At 42.5% G+C, this 14117-nt stretch overlaps 1 protein-coding gene across 4 annotated transcripts in view; it reads left to right on the forward strand.

The window, feature by feature from the left end:
- The first annotated feature begins 1239 nt into the window (after positions 1-1239).
- USP40 (ubiquitin specific peptidase 40) overlaps positions 1240-14117 on the forward strand; it is a 42045-nt gene continuing 29167 nt past the window's right edge. Inside the window, exons 1-8 of one of the 4 annotated variants that reach the window (XM_068138135.1) lie at positions 1240-1361; positions 4572-4788; positions 6187-6254; positions 7534-7647; positions 8656-8820; positions 9782-9928; positions 12125-12268; positions 13792-13920. In XM_068138135.1, the coding sequence (XP_067994236.1) occupies positions 4590-4788; positions 6187-6254; positions 7534-7647; positions 8656-8820; positions 9782-9928; positions 12125-12268; positions 13792-13920 (966 nt within the window). In that variant the 5' untranslated portion in view covers positions 1240-1361; positions 4572-4589. Of the gene's footprint in view, positions 1540-3819; positions 3841-4571; positions 4789-6186; positions 6255-7533; positions 7648-8655; positions 8821-9781; positions 9929-12124; positions 12269-13791; positions 13921-14117 lie in introns of those variants that run through there. The other 3 variants (XM_068138132.1, XM_068138136.1, XM_068138131.1) reach the window with 3 other exon arrangements.

A 14117-nucleotide genomic window follows, 5' to 3' on the forward strand; every position in this document is an offset into this window, starting at 1 on the left:
CTGAAGTGTGATTGCTGGTAGGATGTGTGTGATCACAGTGGACTCAATTCTGGTAGGAAGTGAGGTGCCAGCTGCGTCATTCTAGGCTAGTGGCTGCATGAAGTAGCTAGCTGTGAACAACTGCTTGTTTCTCTGATTTGGCTTATATGTACTTACAATCCTGACACTGTCAGCACTTGCCAGCAGCTAATGGGTTCACATGACCTCAGGGAGAGTCCTGGGGTGGCCAGGGCAGGAGGAAAACCATCCCAGCTTTGGTGTGGCCTCTTTGTTGGTGCCGATGCTCTTACTGTACAAGGGTGGTACACTGAGCTTCATCCCCTGCTGTGATTTTCAGAAGGCTTCAGCAGGGCTTGTCCCTGGTGGCATGTCCTGGTTTGAGATTTTAAAAAAAGAACTAATTCTCTTCAGTAATTTTACTTTTCACCTGTCTCTTCTAAGTGATGGCACTTTCTGAAGTTAATGCTGTATTTTTGTCAATTAAAGCAATAGCATCTACAAAATGGTGTGTGATCTGAAAGAGTTCGTCTCGTAGGTAAGGGGATTCCCAGCTGAAGGGGTTGTGTGTTTTAGTATCATGATGATATGTTAAAGTCTACTCACTAGGTGCATAAGTTCCAACAGTTTTGCATTTCCATAGTTTGCTGATAAAGTTGTGATGCTCTTAGTGTCTTCTTAGAGCCTTTTGTTTCACTTTGGTAGGAATTTCCCACACAAGCCAGGCATCATCAATCTTTTGAGCTCCTCTTCCAGGCTAAAGTTCCTAGCCTAGCATGTTTATACAAAGTAATGTTTATACAAAGTAATTAGCTTCACTCCATAAAGCCCCTGATCAATGGTCCTCCTTAGAAGCACAATACAGTATATCTGATCCTACCCTTAGAGTGTCACTATAACCTAGGCATTTGCTCAAACGGTTCACTGAGATAATAAGGCGCTAGAGAGGCAGGCCTGCCCTCCTCCAGGGCCGGAGAGGCAACGCGCGGTCTCCATGGCAACGCTCGTTGACTCCCGCCGTGCACGGCGGCCACCAGGAAACTACAGCACCCAGAAGGCCTTGCGGCTCCCCACCAGGCCTCACTACGACTCCCAGCAGGTTGTGCGTGGCCGCCCGCCGCGTTGTTGGCCCGCCTTCAGTTCGCATCGGCTCCAGGCGACTCCTTCCTGCCCCTTACCAGAGGTGTTCCGGCTGCTGTTTTCTATCCGGGATTCGGTCAGGTGTGTGAAGTCCTGGAGCCGCTGCGGCCTTAAGGTCCCAGAGTGCTTTGCGAGGCGCCACAACAAAGATGGTGGCGGCCGCGGGGCCGTGGCGGTAGGCGCAGGCTCGGCTACAGGTTCGGGCTCTGTGCGGTAACTCCGAGGTAGGCAGCGACGAGAGGCCGTTCCCTGCCAGCCCCCAAGCTGGTAGCGGCAGGTCCAGGGTACCGGTCCTGTTCCTTTCTTCTGTATCGCTGAGGCCGCGTCAGAAGGCTGGGCCCAGCTCCGTGGGGACTCCGGGGCTGGAGCATATGGTTGGTGGAGAGAGGCAGGAGGAGCCGGGTGAGTTCAGCCTGAGGAAGGGAAGGCTAGGCTGTGATGGTACTGCTGTGGGGAGGGTGTAGGTGCAGCCTGGGGGTTCACTGTGTTAGGATGAGACGTACCTGACTCGAGTTACAGTGTGGAAGGTTCCCATCGGAATACGAGCTGAGAGGCGTTTGGGGATCTTCCATGGAGAGTGATTCCAGCGTTTATGGAGCAAGGCCTTAATTCTAAGTTGGCTTGCCTTTGTGGGGGAATTGGACCAGAGGCATCATACAGAGATTTGGCAGAATCACAGAATTCTTTCGGCTGTGAAAGACCTTTAAGATCATCAAGTCCAGTAGTGAATCTGTATTTCTGTATGATTTTTAAAGGAAAGAAGCTGCTAACAGCAGTGTTCTGAGAGTCAAATGAGGAACGTGGGACAATTTGGCATTGTCCTGGTGAAGTACTTCTCTGGAGTGGTGGATGTGTACAGCAGACGGTCAGTAAGATAATTGCTGTCTTCTAGATATCATAGAATGGTTTGGGTTGAAAAGGACTTTTAAAAGTGATTTAGTCAGCCCCCCTGCAGTGAACAGGGACATCTTCAACTAGGTGAGGTTGCTGACTTTGAAGGTGGCTTCTACCACCTCTCTGAGTAACCTGTGACAGTGTTGTACCATCCTCATTTTAAAAAATCACTTCTACCTAGTCTAAAGTGCCCTTCTTGGTTTAAAACCATTGCTCCTTGTTGCAACAGGACCCACTAAAAAAGACTAGACCTTCTTTATGCACTGAAAGGTTACAGTAAGTTCTCCCTGGTGCCTCCTGCTTTCCAGACTGATCAACCCCAACTCTCCCAGCCTTCAGCCCTCTAATTATTTTTGTGGGCTTCTCTGGATCCACTCCAGCAGTGTCTATCCTGTGCTGATGATGTTTAAGCTTTACAGAGCACCACAGGTGGAGTCTCACCAGAGTAGAGTGGAAGCATCCCTTTCCTTGACCTGCTGCTTTTGATGCATATGCACATGCATGTTTCTGTGGTGAACAAACCTACTAGGAGCAAGCTGTTGTGCATTCAGTGATGAAAATAGGAAGGGTTGTCATATTTGGTTAAATGCTGAAGTGCAGCAGGCTTAACTGGAAAAAGTGGATGAAAGCTGTGAGACAGTTTGGAAAGAATAATAAACCTAGCAATTACATCTTGAAACATGGGACCTTTGCAGGCTTCTTTTTTAGGTAGTCAGGATATAGGCGCTGCATTCAGAGGAGGAAAACTTAATGCAAAGAGCTCAAATTATTTTTTTTCCTGTATGTATTAATTAAAAAGTATCTCCAGCCATGTTATTCTATTTTGTGGAGTATATAACAGGTATGAAGCACTGAAGAAGTACTATAGAACAAGCAGAGTGAACACTGCCATGCTGCTTCGTAGTCAGCTGCTCTGAGCACAGCCTGTTGCTTTAAAACTGGTCTACTATGGGAAGTACTAAAATGGACTAAGTGTAATGCTGTTTTATAAAAAGATTTTTAGGAGGTGCCTGATGAGCTGCTAGTTGGTTGAATGGGGAGCTATCACCTGCATTCAGCTTTTGAAAAGACACCAAGATTTACCACTGAAAGCTCTTTAATGAAGCTGACACAGGAGAAGAAAGTTATTGCTTGATTAAATAATTAGCTAAAAGGGAGGAAAGTGAAGATCAGCTGCCACAGGAGGGAAGTGAGAAGGAGTTTCTTTGGTTTTTTTGCTAGGGCCTATGTTTAGCATGTCGTAAATTCTCAGAAATAAACAGTGAATGCTGAGATGATGGATTTTTTTTTTTTTTCTTGTGAAATTGACTGATAAATTGCAGTGAAGACAGGTGCCATCAGTGAAGCTTTGAAGTCGTCATGCTAATAGACAGCTGAATGAAATGGGCAGAGGTCATCACAGCTGTAGAGTATATCTGTATATCTTTACATATATGTTTGTAAAGGGTATATATATTGGTGTGGTTTGAAGTGAGCATACAGGAGTGAGATTTTGGGATAATAATAAATGTAGTTTAGTGCTCAGCAGATGTGCAAAACCAGATCAGTCCAGAGCACCATTACACAGAGCACTTCTACAGCTATGGAAGCCTGTGGTTTGTGCACATCTTAAACTTTGTTGGCAGACATGGTCCTTTAAGCACAAGAACAAGTAAAGGAGAGGTTTAAGGGGTTTAGAGGAGGTAGATAAGAGTAAGGGTAGGGGACAAGTTCCGTTATAGACATGAATGTCGTAGTGGAAGTTTTTGTCTGGAAGATAATCCTGAATGGAATATAATAAAGATCTGTAAACTTTCACGCATAATGAAGGTAAATATGGGAACAGTTATTCAGTGCTTTGCTGTAACTCCTTCATTACTCCCTCCTGCAACATACCAAGTGAAATAACAGGGTGACAAATACAACACAAAAGGGAGCTAACTTTGGGAGTCCTGGTATCTGGTAAAAGGTTACAAGGCTTTGAAAGATGACTGGAAAAAATTTCCACAAGAAGAATTATTTGCTGTTAAATTTGACTTAAACATCTGGAAGCAAAGATAATATTTTCATAGAATATCACTGTGTTTTTGACTATTTATTGCACTCTTCCCATCCAAACTGGCCAACACTAGAGACAGTTTGTGTGTGCATGTGGTTTTGTTGAGAGGCAGTGCAGAGATTGTGTTGAGTGGGGGGGGCCTCACATATCCTTCCTGCAGCAGACTGGGCAACTTGAGCACTAGTTAACTTTGGATGTTTAGAAGGACGTGTTTATTTTGCTCTGTGAGTTTTCACTGCTGCAAAATTGAAATGTGATGTATTTGATTCTAGCTAGAAGTCTATTCATACCTGTGCTAAATTCCTTTAAATTTACTCTGTTTGTCACCTAAGTACACACTTTTTTATGCAGTGATGTTAATTTTTAGAATGGCCATAATAAGAGGAAAAAAAATTTAACTTCTTTAATCAGGTCAGAAAGGTTTGTCTTGGAGGATTAGAGGTGTGCGTAGTCTGTTGTATTTTTTTGTAATAGATTACTTTTTTGTTTGTTTGTTTCTTAGGACTGTTTTGCCTTCACAATGTTTGGGGACTTGTTTGAGGAGGATTTTTCATTTATTTCAAACGATCGTTGTGGAAAAGGGAAGAAATCAAAGCCCAGAGATTCTGAGCCTCCAGCTCCCAGGGATTTCACCAACCTAAGCGGTATCAAAAATCAGGGTGGGACCTGCTACCTCAATTCCCTTCTGCAGACTCTGCTTTTCACGCCTGAATTTAGAGGTAATGTGTTTGAAATCTTAATGTTGGAATTTTTATTTTACAGTGTGCTGGGTTGAGGCAGCCCCCTTCCCCACCACTGGCAACAATAAACACTCAGACAAACGGATTGCAAAAGTGATGGAAAGTTTAAATAGAATGCAGTGAACATTTACAGAAAAGCAAAAGCGCAGTGACAAAGAAAGATCCCAAAACAGATCCAGAGAGATCCCATCCCCACCTGAGGGTACACCCAAGACCCCCAGGGCTCCTTCTTCCCCCTCCCACTGCTAGGCTAGTCTCAGCTGGCCAGGTCTGAGACTGCCCATCCCCCCCGTGGCCTTGGGCCTAGCCAGGCCCAAATCCAGGAGACATCTCCCCCAGTTACCGGCTGACAGAGGAGGAAGAAAAGAGAGCGTGCTAGACTCCGCACTGGATCTTATAGTGGTGCAAATGATTGTGGTAGGAAATACTACATAATTTCCTGTGTCCTCTCTGGGCTGGACTTCTGGACACAGGAAGTAAACATTGCAGGGGGGCACCCAGCTCAAACTGCAGCATACAGTGACTTGCATTTCTACTTATTTAGTAAAGAAACACAACAAACATTGTTTTCAGGGACAATTTACTTCAAGTCAGTTATTACAGAACACTCAAAAGCTACCGATCTGTAAAACTGGTGTCATCGCTTTCTGCATACAATGTAGGTTTTATAAATGTAAACCTTTTCTTATGGGTGGGCACAGTGTAAGAGGTTATTGCTGTCTATGAAATGTTGTAGGGTCTTTGTTTTGTTTTGTTGTTGGGTTTTTGGTTGGTTGGGTTTGTTTTTCTTTTCTTTTTTTTGCATGCAGCCACTAGAATTCCTGAATAAAACCCAAACAAAAACCCCAGAAAGTTTGCCAACTAAACACCTTCAGATTTACTTCTGCTTTATTGTTATAGTTTGGATTTACTGCAGGAGTGACTCAAAGTATCATAGACTGGTTTGGGTTGAAAAGGACCTTAAAGGTCATCTAGTTTCAGCCCACCTGCCATGGGCAGGGACACCTTCTACTAGAGCAGGTTGCTCAGATCCTTTTCCAACACGGCCTTCAATGCTTTCAGGATGGAGGCATCCACAACCTCTCTGGGCAACCTGTTCCTGTGCCTCACCACCCTCAAAGTAAAGCATTTCCTCCTAACATCTAATCTAAATCTTCCCACTGCTTTTGAAACCATTATCCCTTGTCCTATTGATGCAGAATCCCAACCCATCTTTCCTGTAGGCCCATCTGAATGATGTTCAGGAGTATTATTTAATGTCTTATTGTGTCAGAAAGAATCTCATTGTTATGTGTGACAGTTAAAATGCAAAAAAAAAATGTTTAAAGAGGAGATATTGTCTGGTTTCTAAATAGGCATTTTTCTTCATAATTACAGAGGCACTGTTCTCTTTAGGACCCGAAGAACTTGGGACTCTGGGTGATAGCAATAAACCTGACGCAAAGGTATTCAGTGTTTTTTTGTTAGTCACTGATGAATGTCATTTCAGAAGAAAATTGTTGCAATTTGCATGAAACTTCCTATGAGAATGAATGGAAGCCAAACTCTTGGTAGTGAAAGACAGTTTGGCTGATTCTTGATTTTTCACACAGTTCAGTGTTTTCAGTGTCATAAGCATTTGCTTCAGGAGGAGCCTGAAGCCTGTTTCTGCTGAAATTGATAGCAGAGATAGTTCTGTCTTCAAGGGGAGCAGGAACAGTTCTGATCCTGTAGGAACAATTCTGTACAGTCCAGTTTTAGAGTTTTCTCTTTTGTAATTGAAGCCACGTTTCTGCCACCAGAAGTAAAACCAAACAAGTGTGTGCAGCCTGGATGACAGCACTGAGGGTCTCTGAAGACTTCATAGCCCACCTCTCCACAAGATTCTATAGGCCTGGAATGTAATCCTTTTGTTTAAAAACTGCTTTCTGAAGTTGACTGTAGAGTTTAATTATTTAGGTCTCAGCCTAATGTCACAAAACTGTCTGCTTGGAAAATATTTTTCTTTATGAGTCAGCTATAAATATAGGTAGCTAAGAGGCCTGGGATGTTTATCTTGCAGAAGATTGACAGGATCCTAGCTGTGTTTATCAATATCTAAAGGATGAGTGTCAAGAGGATAAGGACAGACTCTTAAGACCAGCAACATGACAATTGGCATGAGCACAAACTGGAACACAAGATATTTCATCTGTGTGTGAGGAAAAGCTTCTTTACTGTGAGATTAATAAAGCACTGGAGCAGGCTGCCCAGAGAGATTGTGGAGTCTCCTTCTCTGGAGAGATTCAAAATCCACGTGGATGTGATCCTGTGATCAAGATTGTTGATACTAACCTTTCTCTTTGCCATCTTCTTCCATCCCATCACCAAACCCTTCACTGAGCAAGGAGCAGCACATGTTAAATCTGTATGTTAAGATGTCTTATATCTGAGTTCTTGGGGTTTAGTATTATGAAAGGTATCAGAGAAAGCTGTCCTTTTGAACTATGGTCATGGCTTAATTTTAATCTGTACAGTTTTGCTTTATCACAGAATTTGTTTCATTTGGCCGAGTAAGGTGAGGCACTGGAGATTTTTGGGAATCAAGTTTGACTGATGTTTAGTTGTGAATCCAGTAAGCTGTGAAAGCCATAGACAGTGATGGTTTATTATAGGTTTTGTACAAAATTATTGGGTTTTTTATTTAAATTACTGGTTTCAAGACTCTTCCTGATCTGTTTGGTATATTTTGTTTTGTGTTTCTAGGTTCGAATAATTCCATTACAACTTCAACGGTTATTTGCTCAGCTTCTGCTTTTGGACCAGCAGGCTGCATCTACAACAGACCTTACTGAGAGCTTTGGGTGGAACAGCCAAGAGGTACAAATCATCAGTGACACCATCACTGATAAACATCTTCCTGAATGAAGATGATTTCTTTAAGCTGGGGAGACAGCATTGAATTGGGTCAGCTATTGTTGTGTACAATTGTATCTTATTTACAAGAAGCAGCAGAAGAAAATTGTTCCGCAAGATACAACTTCAGTAGCCAGTTCCTTGTCTTCTGCAGGATTGTTTTTCCAACAGTAACTAGGGTTCTTGACCTCAAATACTTAGATTTTTACCTAAGTGGAGCTGTGTAATTCGCCTTAGAGTTTAGTCTAAATCTACTCATACAAGTGGGTTGTATGGGTTATGTGGGTTATAGTTTATGTGCTTGTAGCCATTTGAAGAAGCATAGAATCATTGAGTTTAACCATGAACCCAGCACTGCCAAGTTCACTGCTAACTGTGTCCCTCAGCACCATATCTACACATCTTTAAATACCTGCAGGACTGACCACCTCACCATTTTGCCAGGCTGGCTGTTCCAATCTTGACAATCCTTCTGGTGAAAACTTTTTTCCCAGTGTCAAATGTAAACCTCCCCTGCCTCAACTTGAGGTCATTTCCTCTCATCTTGTCACTTGTACTTGAGAGAAGTGACTGACCTCCATCTCACTACAGCCATCTTTCAGATAGCTGTTAAGGCCTCCTGTGAGCCTCATTTTCTCCAGGCTGAACAGCTCCCCAGTTCCCTCAGCTGCTCCTCATAAGGCTTATGCTCTAGCCTCTTTACCAGCTTCACTGCCCATCTTTGGACATGCTCCATCACTTCAATATCTTTATTGTAGTGAAAAGCCCTCAGCTGAGCACAATATTCACATTTAGCCTAACCAAATTAAGGAAAATAATAAGGTTGTAACTTATTACTCAAGGTAGTAAATATATGGGTAGTCATTGAGGCAACTCACTGTCACACTCACTGTTGTTATTAAGCAATACGTGAAGCAGATGTCCCTATTTCATTTCTTCAAGGTTTTTGTTGTTGTTTTTTTAATCATGCAGGAAATGAGGCAGCATGATGTGCAGGAATTAAATCGGATCCTGTTCAGTGCTTTGGAAACTTCCCTTGTGGGGACTTCTGGTCATGACCTTATTAACCGGTTGTACCATGGGATTGTTGTCAACCAGATTGTTTGTAAAGAATGCAAGAATATCAGCGAGAGACAGGTAAAGCCAGCTGATTATCCAGCATAGGTTTCTGTTCAGTCTGTTGAAGATACTTCAAATGTTTTTGGTTTTGCTGTTGTTCTGTTAGGTTTCTTTTAAGAATAATTACATCTTTCTTGGGTATTACTGGTGGCCTTGTTGAATCTACTGTGTATGTTGGTTAGGATGCTGCAGACTTGCACACATGAAAATTATGTAGAACTTTGTCATTAAGTCTTGGCTGGCATTTTCTAAACCACCTACATCAGCCTGATGTTGTATCTAAAAATAATTCCTCTGCTGTGTATGTATAAGGGGTTTTCCCCATTAGCAATGAAAGCAAAATGAATGCTTAACATCTGCTGTGGTGAATGGTGTGGTGGGTTGAAATTTCCCCCTCCAACGTTAACTTTACCAAACCAGCCCAGTTGGAAGCAAATGAAAGTTGTATTCACAGGCAAAACTACAGTCTACAATGGAATACAATGAATATGCACAAAATATACAGTATTTCAAATACTTACAGATATTTACAATTAATAAACAGCACAAGAACCCTGCTGGTCAAAGAACCGGGGAAGCTACTAGCTTCTCCTTCACCACCTTCCCCTACCCCCCTGTACAAAAGGGAGAAGAGAAAGGAGCAGAGAAAGTTGCTGTTAGATTTAACCAAAATAATGCAGCCAAGTTCAAGCAGAAGCAAGTTAGTGTATCTCCAGAGCAAAGAAGTGAGAAGAGAGGCTCATTTTGGTACCACCAGTCTTATGGTAGATATCTGTCCAATGGGAGTGTTTAGAATCTTTATTTTGCTTTTCCCACCCAGTAGTGATTTATTTACATTTTACTACTTTTCTATGCAAGATCTGCAAAAAAATTTAAAGGCATAGCCTTAAACTACCACATAGGGAATATGAATATCTTTCTGATGTACTGTGAGCTTAGCCCACTTACTATCTTACTTACACATTGTACTTCTGCATAGGAGGATTTCTTAGACCTAACGGTGGCAGTCAAAGGTGTTGCTGGCTTGGAGGAGGCCCTGTGGAACATGTATGTAGAAGAGGAGTATTTTGAAAATGAGAACTTGTATCGATGTGGAGCCTGTGATAAACTTGTTGAAGCCTCAAAGGTAATGCTTTGGAGATTCTGAGCGTTCAGTTGACTAACAGTTAGGAACTTTGTTTACATTGCTGTGTCTTACCACTAACTCTGAAATAAAAGAATTTGTATCTTTACTGTACCTGATGCATAACAAGAGGAGACTAAAGTCTGACCTGTTTTTAAGCCTCAACAACTATGTAAAAAAAAAAAAAGTGACTCTTTCCTTCACTTAAATATTATTGCAGTCTTTAATCTAGGCAGTGGTGAAAGGGGCGGCATGTAGTTTCCACACTTTGGGCATTTGAGAGGGTAGGCTAAAAGATAAGCTGAAGCATGAGGAAGAAAGTAGATCCATATAGCAGAGAAAAGCATGGAAATTCTTATGAAGAACCCAACTGAGAGAGACAAAAGAATGAACTGTGTCTCTGCACATGGAAATGGAATCTGTTGATCCAAGTATTGCATCATTTCCCTGATGCTGAAGACATTCTTGCAGTGATAAATTAATACCTTTAGTAGATGTTTTCAGTATGCTTCTGTAGTGCTAGAGACTTCAAGTGAGTACGAAGGTATTCATGCAAGGAGCCATAGAGCTCTTCTGACATGCAAGACACTGACTGTATTTTCATTGTGTATGCTTGTGTTGTATCAATCTGCCAGTTTACTTCTGGAATCCCCACCTCATGCCCTGTCTCAATGAGCTTTCCGACTACTTCCTGCATACTAGACTAGGAAACGGGAGAATAAAAATCCAGGCACAGTGAAGCCTAAAAGTCATGTTCTCATGGTCACAAGATAGACCCAAAATTCTTTTCTTTCCTTTTGAGGGAAGCCAGTGGATTTATATGTTGAGTTGTGCTGCTCTACCATAATTTTCTAGCAAACAGTTTTCTACTTTGATCTGCCCCTGGCTATGGGTGAAGTCTCTCAGTTTTGAGGGTTTTCTGTTGGTTTTAATTTTATAAATGCTTGTTAATCCAAATGTAGTGACCCTTTTCCTGTGCTGGGTTATTGGAGTTAATCAGTATCCAAGAGAGAACTGTGACATTGAGCTTTGTTTTTTATTGAGAATGTTTCCCAGGAGCTTAGGGACATCCAGACTGGAGTAGTCCTTTGGTCTGGTTCCCTGCCTTCATCCCTGGCACCTTGGGAAAGCTTCATGTGATTGACACTTGTGTACACTGGGACCCTCCAGAGGAGTTGAGCACCTTGAGTACTGTGTCCAATTCTGGGTCCCTCAGTTTAAGAAGGACATCGAGACACTTGAACGTGTCCAGAGAAGGGCAACAAGGCTGGTGAGAGGCCTTGAGCACAAGCCCTATGAGGAGAGGCTGAGGGAGCTGGGATTGTTTAGCCTGGAGAAGAGGAGGCTCAGGGGTGACCACATTGCCCTCTACAACTACCTGAAAGGTGGTTGTAGCCGGGAAGGGGTTGGTCTCTTCTCCCAGGCAACCAGCACCAGAACAAGGGGACACAGTCTCAAGCTGCGCCAGGGGAGGTTTAGACTCAAGGTGAGGAGAAAGTTCTTCACCGAGCGAGTCATTCGTCATTGGAACGGGCTGCCCAGGGAGGTGGTTGAGTCGTCGTCCCTGGAGGTGTTCAAGAGGAGATTGGACCTGGCACTTGGTACCATGGTCTAGTTATGGGGTCTGTGTTGATAGGTTGGACTCGATGATCCTCGAGGTCCTTCCCAACCTAAGTTATGCTGTGATACTGTGACCCTGAATGCTTTCTCAAATGGCAGCATGGCTAATAACACTGGTTACTGTCTGGATAACAGCACAGCCTAAATATCCTTGTGCTGACAGTTGGGCCCTGTTTGTTGGTTTATGACAGTTTGAACTGGCTTCCCCAATGTAATAACTCAATTTAAGACTTTTTATTTGTCTTCTCATCCATCCCTTTAGTTAGGGCTGGGGGAGGGCAGCCCAGTGAGAGCTTTATGAGAGTTGTAGGTCTTTGAATTAATTTTCTGTAGCAGGATAAAGTATTGGACTGATGATCACCATTCAAGGGTTCAACAGAGGGGAAACCCATTGATTGCTTTCAGAATGTCTAGTTAGTAGGGAAACTGAGAATTAGGGAAGATCATTTTAAAATTAAGACACTGGTCATGTCAGTTGGGTTCTAGTGAAGTTTTGTTGGAAAGTGGTTGACCATAGCAAGGTGCAAACAGGGCTCTGTTATACCTGTGTGCTTACAAGTTTTTTTCATCACCTTACAGTCTGCTAAACTACGCAAGTTACCACCTTTTCTCACCATTTCTCTACTGAGATTTAACTTCGACTTTGAGAAGTGTGAACGATACAAGGAAACAAGCTGCTATACGTTCCCCATCCAGATAAACCTGAGGCCTTTCTGTGAGCAGGTTTGTACTGTTACCTTTGTTACAAAGTTTCTATATACTCAGCAGTGAACTGGTCTCTCATGGACAGATCATCTTTTATTATGCATTTTTAATTCCAAATTTTTGGAATTCCAACTTCATAGATTCACAGGTTCATAGAATAGTTTGGATTGGAAGGGGCTTTAAAGATCATCTACTTCCAAGCCCCCTAGCACTGGCAGGGATGCCTTCCACTAGACCAGGTTGCTCAAGGCCTTATCCAACCTGGCCCTGAACAACTCCAGGAAGGGGGCATCCACAACCTTCCTGGACAACCTTTTCCAGTGTCTTACCACCCTTACTGTAAATAATTCCTTCCCAATATCCAGTCTAAATCTGTCCTCATCAAGATTCTATCCATTTCCCTCTCATTGTATCACTATAAGCCCTTGTAAAAATCCCTTCCTAGCTTTCTTGTAGACCCCTTTCAGGTACTGGAAGGCTGCTGTAAGGTCACCCTGGTGCCTTCCTTTCTCCAGGCTGAACAGCCTGAGCCCTCTCAACCTGTTCTCACAGGGGAGGTGCTCCAGCCCTCTGATCATCTTTGTGGCCCTCTGGACCCACTCCAGCAGTTTGGTGTCCTTGTTAAGCTGGGGGCACCAGAACTGGATGCAGTATTCCAGGTGAGGGTCCCACAAGAGCAGAACAGAGGGGCAGAAACACTTCCCTTGTCCTGCTGCTCACACTGCTTTTGATGCAGCCCAGGATGTGGCTTCCTGGGCTGCAAGTGCACATTGATGGCTCCTGTTGTGTTGTTTTTTTCCAGAAGATCACTTTCTGAGTGAGAAATGCCTCATAACTACTGCAAGGGTGTTATAATGGCATAAAATTTAATTTGGCATTAGTTTGAAAGGAAGATTGTCACCTGGAAGTTGAACTTTATATTCGTTGGTGATACCATGTATAAATTTAGCTATATATGTTTTATCTGTCTGTAGGTATTTAATTTTTCTTAGGACTCTGTCTTTGCATTCATATATATGTATTCTTGATGATAAGCTGAGCTGTACTAATGCTTACTGCCAGGTTTTGATCCTTAAAATATAGGAAGAAAATACTTAGCAGAGGCACTGTTATTGAAAAAGGCTTTTTACTTTGTATTGAGATGTTGCGGTGCAAGTTGGAAATGTCTCGGTGCTTGCTTCTGAAGAAGCCCTTTTTAGTCGGTTTGTGTATGTCAATGTGTTGCTTGTTTTTTTTCTTTAGCCTTTTAAACAGGTTGAGCTGTTCTGTTATTTGCATAAATACTTGATTATTTAAAATTTGGGATTTCCACTACTGTTCAGAATCATGCTTCAAAGGTTGCTCAATAAACCTGTGCCTTGGTCTGTGGTTTGTGTCAGTCTGTGCTTGTGTTCAGAAGCGCTGGAAAGCTCTTTCTGTTTGTGCGCATGGAAATGCATGCTGAGAAATATCTGAAGCTATGCTGATGCTTTGACACTGTCCTTGTGTGAAAGAATTACTGATATATATTGTTATTACTATTATTGTTTTTCTTTTTAAAGACTGAAATGGATGATTCAGAGTACATGTATGAGCTCTTCTCTGTTATTATACATAAAGGTGGCTGCTATGGAGGACACTATCATGTTTATATCAGAGATGTGGATGAATTAGGAAACTGGCAATTGCAAGTAAGTCCCAAAGGTTTTCTGCCTTGCTTGATGTATCTTGGTTTTCAGAAAAATATTAAGAACTAGTGAATGAAATTTACATCCAAACTAAGGAATGTTTTAGTGACACATTTGGTCTCTTACTTTGTTGAAGAGGCGAGTTTTCCACAGGATGCAGTCACTGTCCAGATAGATCTGCTGAACTATCTCACATTGGT

Source organism: Melanerpes formicivorus, unplaced genomic scaffold, assembly GCF_026170545.1.
Source record: "Melanerpes formicivorus ecotype bairdi unplaced genomic scaffold, bMelFor1.0.p_v2 SCAF_5, whole genome shotgun sequence".
Lineage (NCBI taxonomy): Eukaryota > Metazoa > Chordata > Aves > Piciformes > Picidae > Melanerpes > Melanerpes formicivorus.